This window comes from Grammomys surdaster, unplaced genomic scaffold (assembly GCF_004785775.1).
Source record: "Grammomys surdaster isolate TR1022 unplaced genomic scaffold, NIH_TR_1.0 125953, whole genome shotgun sequence".
Taxonomy (NCBI): domain Eukaryota; kingdom Metazoa; phylum Chordata; class Mammalia; order Rodentia; family Muridae; genus Grammomys; species Grammomys surdaster.
The window spans coordinates 4737862-4751807 of NW_021620773.1; the positions used below are offsets into that span (position 1 = coordinate 4737862).

General features: G+C 45.8%; 1 protein-coding gene across 1 annotated transcript in view; it reads right to left on the reverse strand.

The window, feature by feature from the left end:
• Tbc1d22a (TBC1 domain family member 22A) overlaps positions 1-13946 on the reverse strand; it is a 273067-nt gene that overhangs the window by 238235 nt on the left and 20886 nt on the right. The window contains exon 4 of the mRNA XM_028753701.1: positions 12196-12372. Within this exon, the coding sequence (XP_028609534.1) occupies positions 12196-12372 (177 nt within the window). The remainder of the gene's footprint in view (positions 1-12195; positions 12373-13946) is intronic.

Sequence of the window (13946 nt, forward strand, 5' to 3'; positions counted from 1 at the left end):
GAGAGAGGGAGAGAGGGAGAGAGGGAGAGAGGGAGAGAGGGAGAGAGAGAGAGAGAGAGAGAGAGAGAGAGAGAGAGACAGGTGCCAGAGAATTCAAAAGAATGGTTTTAAGAGTGTTGGCAAAATCAAAGAGGACATGAACTCCTGAATGAATTCAAAGACAATACAAACAGCTGAATGAAATAAAGATGTCAATACAGCAAATGAAGGATGGATTCAATAAATATAAATATGAAAAAATCAAATTGAAGTTAAGTCAAAAATAACTCAGTGGAGACCTCACCAATAAAACAGATCAAGTGGAAGACAGATTTATCAGGTTATAGAGACGCTGGATCAAGAAAACTGAAATAATTTCTTGCAGTCCATCTGATCACAATGGAATACAGAGCAGAGACCAGCAGCAAGAAAAACTGCAAACAGACACGGGCATCCATGGAGACTGATACTCACCTAACAATCATTAAGTTAAGGGGATAAAAGTTAAATTCCTAAAATTTAAAGCTATGAAAACTCATAGGTTATTGCCTATGGATGCAGTGAAAGTAGTTTTAAGGGGGAAGTTCACAGCTAATTTTTTTAAAAATTGAAGGTATCTCAAATAAATAACTTAATGATACATGTTAAAAACTTAGTAAAACAAAGGACTGGAAAAATGGCTCCGCAGTTAAGAGCACTGACTGCTCTTCCAGAGCACCCAGGCTTGATTCCCAGCACCCACATGGCAGCTCACAAGTGACTGTAACTCCAGTCCCAAGAAATCTGATGCCCTCTTCTGGCCTCCATGGGTACCAGGCATGAACATAACACATAGATATGTATGCAGGTAAAAGACTCATAGATATAAAATGAAATAAAAATAATTTAAAGAACTTAGGAAAGCAAGAACAAGCCAATCCAAACACAGGAGACAGAAAGAAATAATAAAGATGAAGGCCAGAAGCAATGAAACAGAAGCAAATATACCAGCAGTGGCAGTTGGCTTTTTGAAAGGATAAACAAGATTGACAATCCATTAGATAAACTAATCAAGAGAGTAAGAAGGCACAAATCAGTAAGTTAGAGATGACAAAGAAGACATCAAACTAGACACAAATGAACTTCATTAGGTCACCAGGGCATACTTTGAAAACCTCTATTCCAATAAATTGCAAATTGTAGATATAGACACACGTGACCTACCAAAATCGCAGATATAAACAGCTTAAATGAATCTACAATAATCAGTGAGACTGAAGAAGGAGTAAAGTCTCCCAAATTAAAATACTGTCCAGATTCAGGTGGACTCATAATGAACACAAGACCTTTCAAACATAGTTAACACACATGCTTCCCAAGCTACTCAATAAAGTAGAAAGAAAGGAATGTGTCAAACTCCTCTATGACACCAGTGTCACTCTGATCACAAAAACACACACAAACAGAAAATTACAGACTTCTTTCATTAATGGGGTTAAATTTTCTCCTGTGAAGCAAGCACCCATACATACTAAAACATTAAAAAAAAAATCGAGAATACAAAATAAAAATAGTAATCTGGACATTTTTAAAATAAATGGATAACCTTCTAAAGGCACGTTACCTACCAAAGTTCATTGAGATAAGATAAAGAATACTGACGAGGATAAAATACTGGCAAATTCAATTCAACAATGCATCTAGAAGATCATTCACCATGATCAAGTTGGCCTCATTGCAGGGATGTAAAGACAGGTCAGCATAAGCAAATCAATACATATAAAGCATCACATACATGGACCCAAGGACAGAAATCACATAATCATCTAACTGATGCAGAAAAGGCCTTCAATGCTATTCATCATCCCTCCATGACACAAGCCCACAGAAACCAGAAATAGAAGGAGCATGCCTCAACAAACAAAAGCTATGCACAGCAACCCTATCACCAACAAAAACAGCCAAACTCAAAACGGCAGCTGTAAGGAAAAAAATAAAATGAGAGCATAAATTAAGGAAATAGAAATTAAAAAAAAAAGAATCAATGAGATGAAGAATTCTTTGAAAAAATAAGCAAACTTGACAAACCCTTAGCTAAGCTAACAAAAAAAAGACCCAAGCTAATAAAATTACAGATAAAAAAATATATATATTATGATAGATAACAAAAAAATTCAGAAAAACCATAACGACATACCTTCAAACCATATCCCAGGGCAAAGAGACAGCTTACAAGATAAAGGTGCCTGCAGGCAAGCCTGACAACCTGAGTTCAATCCCAAGAATCCATGTAGAAGAGAAGAGAGAACAAGGGGAGAAGGAGGAGAAGGAAGAAGAGGAGGAAGAGGAAGGAGAGGAGGAGGAGAAAGAGGAGGAAGAGAAGGAGGAAGAGGAAGGAGAGGAGGAGGAGAATAGAGGATGAAGAGGAGGAAGGAGAGAAGGAAGAGGAGAAAGAGGAAGAAGAGAAGGAGGAGAAGGAGGAAGGAAAGGAGGAAGAGGAGGGGGAGGGGGAGGGAGAGGAGGAGGAGGAGGAAGTGGAGGAGGACCAACTCCCACCAGTTGTCCTCTGACCTCTTGCAGAACACACATGCACACACAAACACACATCAAGTTCTTTAAAACAAAAGAACAGATTTTTAGAAATACAAAACAGAACACTGAACTAAGAAAATCTAGGAAACCAAATGAATAACTTTCTAAAGGCACATTACCTACCGAAGTTAAACCAAGATGAGATAAAGAATGGAAACATCTGTAGTGGGCAACAAGAATGATGCAGTAATTTAAAATCTCCCAATCAAACATAAAATAAGTCCAGGCCCTGACGGACTCACTGCAGAATCCTATCAGACCTTTAAGGAAGAAGGAACAGCAATCTTTCTCAAATTATTCCATAAACTAGAAAAAAGGAATGACTTCAAACTCAAATATTGCCCTGCTACCAAAACCAGATGAAGGACACCCACACACATAGAAAATTACAGACCAATCTCCCAAAGAACACAGACAGAAAAGTCTCAACAGAAAATACGTACAACCCAAATTCAAGAACATGCTGAAAAGAGTTCTTTGTCTGAGTTTGGGTTACTATTGCTATGATGAAACACCATCACCAAACACAAGCTGGGGAGGAAAGGGTTAATTCAGCTCACACTTCCACAAAAAAAAAAAAAAAAAAAAAGTGCATCACTGAGGGAAGTCAGGACAAAAACTCAAACAGGGCAGGAGCCTGGAGGCAGGAGCTGATGCAGAGGCCATGGAGGGGTGCTGCTTACTGGCTTGCTCCTCATGGCTTGCTTGGCCTGCTTTCTTATAGAACCCAGGACCACCAGCCAAGGGATGGCCCCACCCACAATGGGCTGGACCTTTCCCATCAATCACAAAGCAGTCAGTCTCAATCTTAAAAGACATTTTCTCAATTAGGGTCCTCTCTTCTCAGAACCTGTGTCAAGCTGACATAAAATTAGCCAGCACAAGTATTCATCCCAGTCGACTTGGCTTCATTTTAACAATGCAGGGATGGCTCAACACACACGAGTTAATAAATATACAATATCTCATAAACAGATTTGAGGACAGAAATCACATGGTCATTTAACAGTTGCAGAAAACCTTTGACTGTGTCCAGCATCCTCTCATGATAAATATCCTGAAGAGACTAAGAGTGGAGTGAACGTATCTCGGCTAGTTATGAACCCTACAGCCGACATCATAACAAACGGAGAAAAACAAAACCAAGTTCCCACTAGATCAGGACCAGGAGATGGGTATCTACTCTCAGTGTACTGCTTAAAGTCTTACTGAAGCACAAGAAGAGAAATAAAATGGCTACAAAAGGAGTTAAGTCATCCTTTGCAGACCAATGACTTGATCCTATAGACTTCCTCAGGAAACTTTTAGAACTGGTAAAAACTTTCAGCAAATTGGGTATAAGGTCAACTAACAAAAATCAGTAGCCCTCCTATATGTCAGAAATGAGCATATTGTAAAGAAGACCTAAGAAAGAAACCAAAAAGTTAACCCCATTCACAATACCTTCAGAACAATAAAATATATGTGAATAAACTTAGCCAAAGATGTAGAGACTTCTACAATAAAGATGACAAATGCTAATGCAATCACCATCAAAACTGCAAATTCTATATAGGAAACAGAAAAGCAATGCTAACACTCATACGGAAGGGAAAGGCCAAAGCTATCCCAGGCAAGAAGAACAACACTGAAGATCTCAGCACGCCTCACCTCAGTGCACTACAGAGGCAACTAAAACTGCAAGGCTGTCACACAGGCAGACGTGCAGGAATACAAGAAGAAACCCGGAAACAAACGCACACAGACATCTGATTTTTCACAAGGATGCCGAAAATGTACACTGAAGAAATGATAGCCTCCTTAACAAATAGTGCTGGGGAAACCAAGTATTCACATGTTAAAAAAAAAAATAAAACTAGAAATCAATTCACAGAGGAATGAAGACCTTATCGTATGACCTGATATTCGGAAACTGTTAGAGGAAGACCTGGGGAAGCAGACACAGACGGTGATCAGGGACTTTCTGAACAGGACTCTTAACAGCTCAGAGAATAGGGCATGACCAGTCAGCATGCGGGAAATTGTAAAGCTTGCACAGCAAAGGCAATAACTGACTGAAATCTTTGCCAGCTGCACATGTGGCACAGAAATAATATCTATAACATATAAAAACCTCAACAGATTAGAAACCAAAATGCCCAGCAATGGACTCACCAAATGGACTAACGAAACAGACTTAAAAAAGATTATATTCTGGCCAATGAAAACCAAAGTCCGAAAGCCTTGGCAATCAGGGAAATACAAACTAAACAACAATGACGTTGCTTCTCTCTCTGGTCAGAATGGCCATCACTAAGACAGCCACAATGCTGGTGGCCACAAATGCTGGTGACAAGGTAGGGAAATGGGTTCCGCTGGAGTATAAACAAGTTCAGTTGCTATGGAAATCAGTATGGAGATTCCTCAAAGAAAACTAAAACTGTGACCCACTAGTCAATCACTCTAGTGTGAACACCTACAGGACTCTAAGTCAGCACACCTCAGAGACTGCACGTCTATATTTACTATGGCAGTGCTAATGACAGCCAGACTACCGGATCTGAACAGGAATCCATCTACAAAAGAGTGGACCAGACAATGGGACAAACACACACACACACACACACACACACACACACACACACACATGCACGCACTGTCACACATACACGGAGTTTACTTAGCCATAAGGGAGAGTAAGGGGATGTCACTTGTAGTAAAACAGGTACAACTGAGGTTGTATTAAGTAAAACAAGTCAACTTGGAGGAAAAAGTGTTGTGCGCCTGCTCTCACTGTGGTCCTAGATTTTGCACAGATGCTTACAGTCATCCTTCCACACACATGGTGTTGTGACAGTAGACGAGGAAGTGTTTGGAAAAGGAATGGAATGAGAGGGAAGGGCAGTGGTACTTCCGTGACAATGTCTTTAGGAAACCATCACTGTACCACGAATCTATGTCAACATAATACATTAAACAGTTCAAGTCTGCCTTTCTGAGTCAAGGATACAGACACAAGATAATGACCGCCACCTGGTGGCCATGAATGAGAGGACAAGTGGCTTGGAGGCGAGATCCTTGGCATGACTGAACTAGATTCAGTCTCTAGACACCTTCCAGAGAAAAACACAGCACCATATATGGAAAGCCTCTGGATCTGGTTTTGTTACCTTCAGAAAACCCTCTCCTCTGGTCCCCCTAACACAAAGCAGCCTATGTCAACTGGTGAGACAGAAATACTGGTGACCATTAAAACACTGACATGTAGTGACTCCAGTGACTTCACTGACACATCCTGTGACTGCTGTATGCACATGCCTGGGAAGGTCCCTAGAATATAGGGACATGTGTCTCACAGCCACAGCCTGCAGGGGGCTCAATCTGTACAGTGGACAGATGGACACAAACTCTAATACTGTTAGAGGCAGACCAATGATAGGCACACACGCAATACTGCCGAGAATAAGGAACAAGGATTTCCTGCAGTTCTTCAGTACTCTTCCAATCTTCTGTCCTCAAGTAGAGGAAAATTTCACACTAATGCCACTGATCCTGTAGTCTCTTAATTGCACAATTATTTAGCACCCTAATCTTCAAAAGAAACAGTGAGAAAGAAGGGCAAACGTAACAGAGCAACTTTAAGACTGCCTGCTTGTTCAAAACTATACAGTAGCCTATGAACACTGATAATATTTTCTCTGAAGATTACATACCAAAGCTCATCATCCCCAGAAACAAGGTACCTAAAAGAACCTTGAACAATACTCTATTACACTGAAGATACGCCCAGCTGTAGTTATTAACGAAACAACTAGCTTGTGCAAGGCCATATTTATTAAAGTTTGGTTGTTTTAAACTTAGTGACATCACATGTCATTCAAATGTCACATCCAGTCATGAGAATGTCATTAAAAGGAAAACAAAGATGGTACTGAAGTTGAGTCAGGAACCAGTATGCTTATCTATGGCTCAGACACCTTCCAGGGCTGCAGATGAAGCAAATACAGTGGGGGTGGGGGGAACTTGTTGGCATTTGAAGGCTGGGTAGGAAATGACTGGGAGTTAACAAGAAGGTAAGAAAGAGTGTGCTGCCTCAGACACCACAGGTGCACACAGTGGCCATCTGGGTTCGCTGCATTTCCCATCTTTTCAGTGCTCCCAGCCTTAGCCACACTCCCATTAACGATGTGACAGAATGGCTATGGTGAGACATGCAGAGAAGATAACAGAGCTTCTCACACAGGTGGGAGCACACAAGCCAACAAGGCTGAGGAACAAAGGCAGCAGAGCAGAGGCAGCCCGGAGCCTATGGCTAGTGAGCCCTGGCCCTGCCACGTTACTGTACTGTGGTTGAGCCGACAAGTCTATGTTCATAACAACCATTTACCAGCAAATGAGGGCTGCTTGGGCCCTTGATGTGCGAAGGTGCACATGGAAAGGAGCCCTGGTAAGACATGACAGCTTGCTTCCTCGGTCGGGCCTGTGAGTTAACAGCTCAGAGCGACTTTCCCTGGTGAGATCCGGGGCAAGAGTTACCTACTTCCTGCTTTGTCCCTCTCACATTATCATCACACTGAACACTGATATTCTCTCTCTCTCTCTCTCTCTCTCTCTCTCTCACACACACACACACACGCACACGCACACGCACGCACACACCCTTCCCTAATACCCAACAAACCCCAACTAAGGCTAAGGGCACCTTGCTATTTTTGTGGCTCTGGCTACTAGAGGACAACACTGGACACTAGCTAGCTAGCTGCCTGAGATGTGGGAGTGGCTTATTTTCCCAGCCATCCCAGGATACCCACAGCCAACTTCTTCTAGACCAGATGCTAGTCCAACAAGACCCACAGGAGAAGAAACAACTTCTGGCCTCCAAAGAGCACTAAGAATGCTGCTATCTGCAGTAAGCAAAATCAAGAGAGACCTGGAGGCTGGGAACAGAGCCCAAAGCCTGCCGCATCCTATCCTGCCCTGCTCCGTTCACTGAAGGGTTGCCTCCTGAGCAGTCAGCCACTAACAAGGAACAGACAAGGGGTGCTGTGGAGTTGGACAGAGACTTATGAGTCCTGAGGTACCATGGCACTGGTTTTCGGTTTCCTGGATGTATCAAAAGACCAATGTTAGCTCCCTCTGATGAAATGATCTTTCCAGAAAAGTGCTGTGTCTGGGTCACCAGGTCTCACGTTCTTGCTGCCTCTGGGCTCTAAGCTATGATGATCTGGCCCTCTCCTCCCAGTCCACCCTGCTTCATGTGCAGTCAGTCAGGCTCACCACATAGTACTTAAATCACCCACCACATCCACGGCCAAGACCCTTGGCTTGGCTTCCTCCCCCAAGTAACCATCTTGCCTCTCCTTCCCCTCCACACTTGGCCAATTGCCCAAGAAATTCACCTAGTCCAAGGCTACTTGCCACCTCTTGCAGGAAGCCCTCAGGGTGCTTCCTTCTGAGCTTTAATCCATAGGGTTCCAAGCCTCCTGGAGCTTTACACTGTGCTCAAGCAAAAGCTGAATGCCTCCTCCTGAGCCTCTGAGTCCCAAGTCCAAGTGCCTTCCTACTCTGCTTGGCTCTCCCCAGCCTCTCTTGGCCTCAGCACCTTCTCTCCACTGAGACTCTCCCACCACCGGACCTTTGCACCCTGGCTCCTCTCCCTGGAACATCTTCCTCCATACTCGGCCTCTCTCCACACAAGGTTCAGCAGAACATGCTCATTTCCAAGGGTGTCTGGTGACCATCGGGGACAGCAGCACCTTAGTTATCCCTCGGCACTGCTTCATCTCCAGGCGTACTTACCACCGTCTCAGCATCCCTGAGGGACTCAATGTGGGTTTGTGTCTGTCTGTCTTCCCCAGACAAGAATGCCAGATCTTTGAGCGCAAGGCTTATGCTGGCCTGGATCCCTATGTCTTCCCTATGGCTGAAAGCATAAATTACCTCCTGTCTTCACAAGAACTCTGTAAGGAAGCTTGGATTTCCACCTATGAGGTGAGACACTCAGTGACTTGGTCACAAAGAGTTAAGAACACAGCCAGCACCGACGCTGGAGTGGTCTCAATTGTCACAGACCATGCAAAGTGGTCACAAGTCAAAGGCGAGCAGGGGTATCTGCTCATGGCCATGCTCCCAGGGAACATGGCTCCATACTTCATTCATGCCTTCCTCCCACTCTGTCCAGGCACAATTGCCATCCTCAAACCCAGAGTGGATAACCTGGGTACCCGAGACCACAGCTCTGTGCCTGGCTCAGTCCTCAGAGCAAAGGGGCCATCTTCAGTGCTGCTGGCTGACAGCTCTCCAGTGCTGAGCTTTGCAGAGCCTGCCCACGGGGCCCCAGTGCTGTGCGGCAGTCACTCAGCAGCCCTCAGGAAACATCACATTCTGCATATTCCGAATGGTGCTCCTGATCAGCAGACACACGTGACGAACACGAATGCCTCCAAGTGTCATTTTCCCAGGCTTCAAAGCAGGCAGGCTTTGTGTGAGTAAATATTGAGTTGATGCTGAGAGGGGAGTGAGCTGTTAAGTTCTATTTGCCACTTTCATCCCTGGGCTCATAAAAGAGCATAAGCTACACAAAGAGCAGCGGATGCTGGCACAGGCCTTCGGCAGGTAGAGCCATTTCTGCTGGTCCTTCGCACATCAGCGATTTGCTTCTCCAGCTTCGGCAAATATTTACCACTTTGGTTTTTATGTAATGGGAGGATAATGTATTCCACTGTCCTCAGAGCTACCTTAAAGGCCTTAGGAAAACAGGCAATTTACAGGCTATGTTTCTCTTGCCACTAAATACAAATCCAGTAATTGTTTATCTTTGAAAGCAAATGGTTTTAACTTTTTGGCTTTAAACATTCAAACAGAATTCTTAAAGAAAAAATAAAACTATAATCACACCAACCTAAGGGCCTGATTTTCACATCTGACCTTTCACCCACATATGCTCATGCTGACCCACAAGCCCTAGAAGCTTTATTGCAAGCACAATTTGACTTCTAATGCTGCCCTAGTGGCAAGACCCACTAGAAGATTCTAGCCACCGCCCAGAGCTGAACCAAATTGACTGCCATCAGATAAACCTGTTTTCATCAACTATCTCCTGGCCACCTGGCCACATGCCTATGGCATAAACCAATGGACATAGCCAGAAAAATGTCTGCAAACAACCACGGGGCTGTACTGTGATCATGAGTATCCATGGGCATTCACTAGAGCAGCACTCTAGAGGTCTATGCATTGTCTCCGTCCAGCTCCAGGCAGGCACACCTTACAAGTGAGCAAGGACACTGAACAACCAGGATCACAAGTTACCACCTGCTCAAGGTCTCCACCCAGATGGCCAACTCCAGAGCCTCTTGTCACAAGCATGGTGAGATCCACCTCCTCCTATACACTCAGTGAGATCCACTGACTGATCCTGAGCAGCTGACAGCCCCTGTTCAGCCAAACACAGGTGCACAGTGTGCTAGAAAGTCAGAGATAGGACTCCGACTTCAACCAGGAGATTCTGCTACTCCTTTTGTATGAAAAACCCTATTTTCTATCTTGGTTCAAAGGAGCTTCCATCTATCTAGCTCTATGCCAAGTCTAAAACAAACCATCCTGACTGTAGTCTCCTCCTCCCCCCGGGTGAGAACTGCCCCACAGACACCATCATCAATGCGGCAGATGCCTTCAGAGCTCCTGCCTTATCTGTACAAGGTCGGGCTGTAGTAACTAACAGACATTCAGTGCCAGCCTCCATCCCCATCAGTCCAGGGCTTGTGAAATCAACTGTGGGGCACTCTACGTGCTAATGTGTAAATACATACAAATTCTAAAGGTAAGGTGAGGCCCAGCATGTCCATCTGGGTAGATGAAGAAAAAGTACTACATAAATGCACAGACTCCATGGTGTCACTCTACAGACTGCTGCTTAGGTTCTGAGAGACGAGGAAAGGGTGAGAACACACACCCCAACGTGATGCTCCTGCCGAGAGTGAGTCACTCCCCTGGACCTAATCACTAGGAAGCCGCAGACACACATAAACAGAGGGACCCTGACAAATAACTGCCTGTGTGCCTTGAATGTTTCAGGATCAAAGTGCACACACAGGGGAAACCAGCATCCAGGCTCACAGAGGTATTAGAACAGAGAGGACTGTGGGGAGGGTCCTCTGCGCTCTCGATTGTGGACAAGCAAACAGGAGATATACTGAACATTCTGGAGTACAGCTAGAAAGTGTGAATGAACACCGTGCATCCTCACAAGGCAAACGGCGCTGTGTCACAGCTACATTTCTTTACACTGAATGAACCAACTCCTGCACGCTAAGGAAGTGCAGAGCAAAGCTCTCAGGAGGAAGTGGAAGGAGGTCTCCGACATACTCTCTAACGGTTCTGGAAACACACACAGAGACAAGAATGGTGAATGGAGAAAATGCAGACAACTGGGGAAAGTGCGTGGCGTGTGTGTAAAAGCTGCTTGTTCTATCTTGGAGACCTTTCCTAAGTATAAAGTTACATAAATAACTCGTTTGGAGCAAGGCGTACAGGCCACCTCTGACAGGAGGCTCCTGAAACGGGAGAGCAGTGCCCGTTTGCACTCTTCAACCTCTTATGCTTTGCAATATTCCAAGACAGGCATGTGCTACTGATTTGTTAAAAACATAATTAAAAGCCAGGCATGGTAGCACATGCCCTTAATCCCAGCACTCAGAAGAAGCAAGCAGGTCTCTGTGAGTTCAAGGTCAGCCTAATTTACATAACGAGTTCCAGAACAGCCAGGGCTATATAGGGAGACCCTGACTCAAAAAGAAAAAAAAGTATTAAGCTAAGAGAAAAATTCCATTGTACAGACTTTAAGACCTAAGGCGCCCTGCTCCAGCCTTGAACAGAAAACTTGGCCATCCTCCCTAAAGCTTCCCAAATGCACAGGTCAGCTTCCTGCGGCCCATCCACAGGCCCCACTCGCCACCTCCTGACCAAAATGGGCACTGCGCCTCCCAGTTCTCAGTCTGCAGCATGCTACTCTGGCACTGCCTCTATCTTTCATGTTCCCAAACTGTTTCTCTGCCATGAATGACCCCATGGCCAGGACCAGTCCAGGCCTCAGAAAATCCAGTCCCTCATAAACGCCTATCCTTGAGCTCATTCAGCAAACGCAGGCTGTGAAAATGAAAGAACCAGTCAGGACACGGCAATCCCACCACAGGATCCTGAAAGCAAGTGTCCACACAGGTACTGCAGGTGACCAAGGACTCACAACAATTCACCCCATGACCACCTTCTCTCCCCACTGCCCACCTGGGTCCTACCTGTCACACTCACGCCATCCCTAGTTCCATGTCTGCAAAGTACGAAGTCAGTAGTCACCCCACTTCATCTCCCAGATGTCACAGTCAACCCACAGCCTATGAAGACCAAGGACAGCCAACTGCCAGGCCTCTAGGGGCACCCCTGAGGACCACAGTAGGAAAAGCATACTGTAGCATTAAGAAAAAAGGATTAAATGTATATTCCAGGAAGCTGTATTGGGAATATGTTAGCAAACATGCCTAAAGGAATTAAGCAGCCCAAGTACCAGCGTCTTAGAGACTGAATGTCATGAAAACACAGCACACATGTGAAACCAGTTATGACCCCTTTGGTCTTGTAAGAAATGACAACCCACTCTCAGGGACTCACCAAGGTCTGTGTTGGGGCCAGCAAGCAGCTGTTTGAACTTGTCCAGCCGAGAGGTCTCTCTCTTGCTCAGGGCTGAGCCACCAAGGGCATGTGGGTCAGATGCCCCACTCAGTGTCACAGTGGCCGAGTGGGGAAGAGACTGGGACCGCTGCAGGGGAACTGTATCACCGGTGCTCTCTAGAAAGGGTAGAAGAGCAGAGGGCAAGGTTAGCAGAAGCCCTTGGCCTCCTGAGCACACCTTCTCCCTTTACCCATGTGTCCATATGCTCACCATGCCACCCTTTGTGACAGCCATCTGGTCAGTTCTCCCTCCCTCCCATTACCCAGCACCAAACACCTAACTCACTGATGAAGTACTGTCCAACAGAAAAACAGATACACCTGCACATGATCACATCATGACAGCTAGCAAAGTTCAAAGCACTCCTCTGCGGCCTTCAGATATCCACAGGCCTGAAAGGCAGATCAGGCCTATGCAGGAAGAGGTTTAACGGGTCACCCAGGTGTGCTCTGCAGGTAAGCCACTATTCCACCAGGAAAGAAAAGGATGATGCCACAAAGACACTGAGGTCAGCAGGGAAGTGACCAGGAGACCTAGAGGACCTGGCTGTGACCAGAACACGTCTCCCTCAGAGTCCCCATTCCCCACCCCCCACCCCAAGTCCTACCATATGGGGACAAAGAAAGCCAGGCAGGCAAGGAGCCTTCACAGACAAGACAGCCACCCCTCCCCCTCTCGGGGGTCTCCTCAGGTTCAAGAAGTCCTGAGGAGGGAGGTGAGATGGCACAATTCATTCTGGAGCCTGGCTAGAAACAGCCCAGAGAGGAGCCAGGTCACTCAACAGAGAGCCACAGGAATGGAAGACATGAGGCTCTGTGGCCCCGACTGCTAGGTCTAACTCTACCCAGCAGCCTGGACTCTCAGAAGGCACAGACCAGACTGCAGTCAAAGTCAGCTTCAGGAAAGATCTAAATTCAACATGCTGGTGTCTACCTTAGGCCATAGCATCAGTCAAGCATCCAGTACACCCTCCCACACATCAGCCCCAGAGTTCAAGAGCAGAGCGGCATGGGGAGTCTGTGCACGTGTGTGACGCACATATGTACACTCGCACGAGTTCAACAGCAGGTGTCTTCCTCAAGCCCTCTCTACTCTATTTTTGGAGGCAGGTTCTTTCACTGGGCATGAAGCTCGCTGATTTAGCTAGACTGACTGCCAGCATGCCCCAGAGATCTTCCATTTTCTATACACTCTAGCATCCAAAGCTGTGGCAGTTTGAATAGGAACGGCTCCCACAGCTCACATATTTGAATGCTTGGTCATTAGGGAGTCGAGTTACTTGCAGGGATTAGTAGGTGTGGCCTTGTTGGAGCAGGTGTGGCCTTGGAGGAAGTGTGTCACTGGGGATGGGCTTTGGGGTTTCAAATGCTCAAGCAGGCCTGTCTCTCTCTCTTCCTGATGCCTGCAGATCCAGATGTAGAACTCTCAGCTACATCTCCAGCACCACACCTGCCTGCATGCCACCATGCTTCCCGCCATGGCGATGACGGATTAGACCTCTGATGTAAGCAAGCCCTAGTTAAATGCTTTCTCTTATCCACGTTGCTGTGGTCATGGAGACTCTCCGCACTAATAGAACACTGACTAAGACAGAGAGCAGAAGAAAACATGCCACAGAGACAGAGTCACACACAGCTATCTGGGAGGCACAGGAGACACTGATGGAGGCAGAGTCACACACAGCTATCTG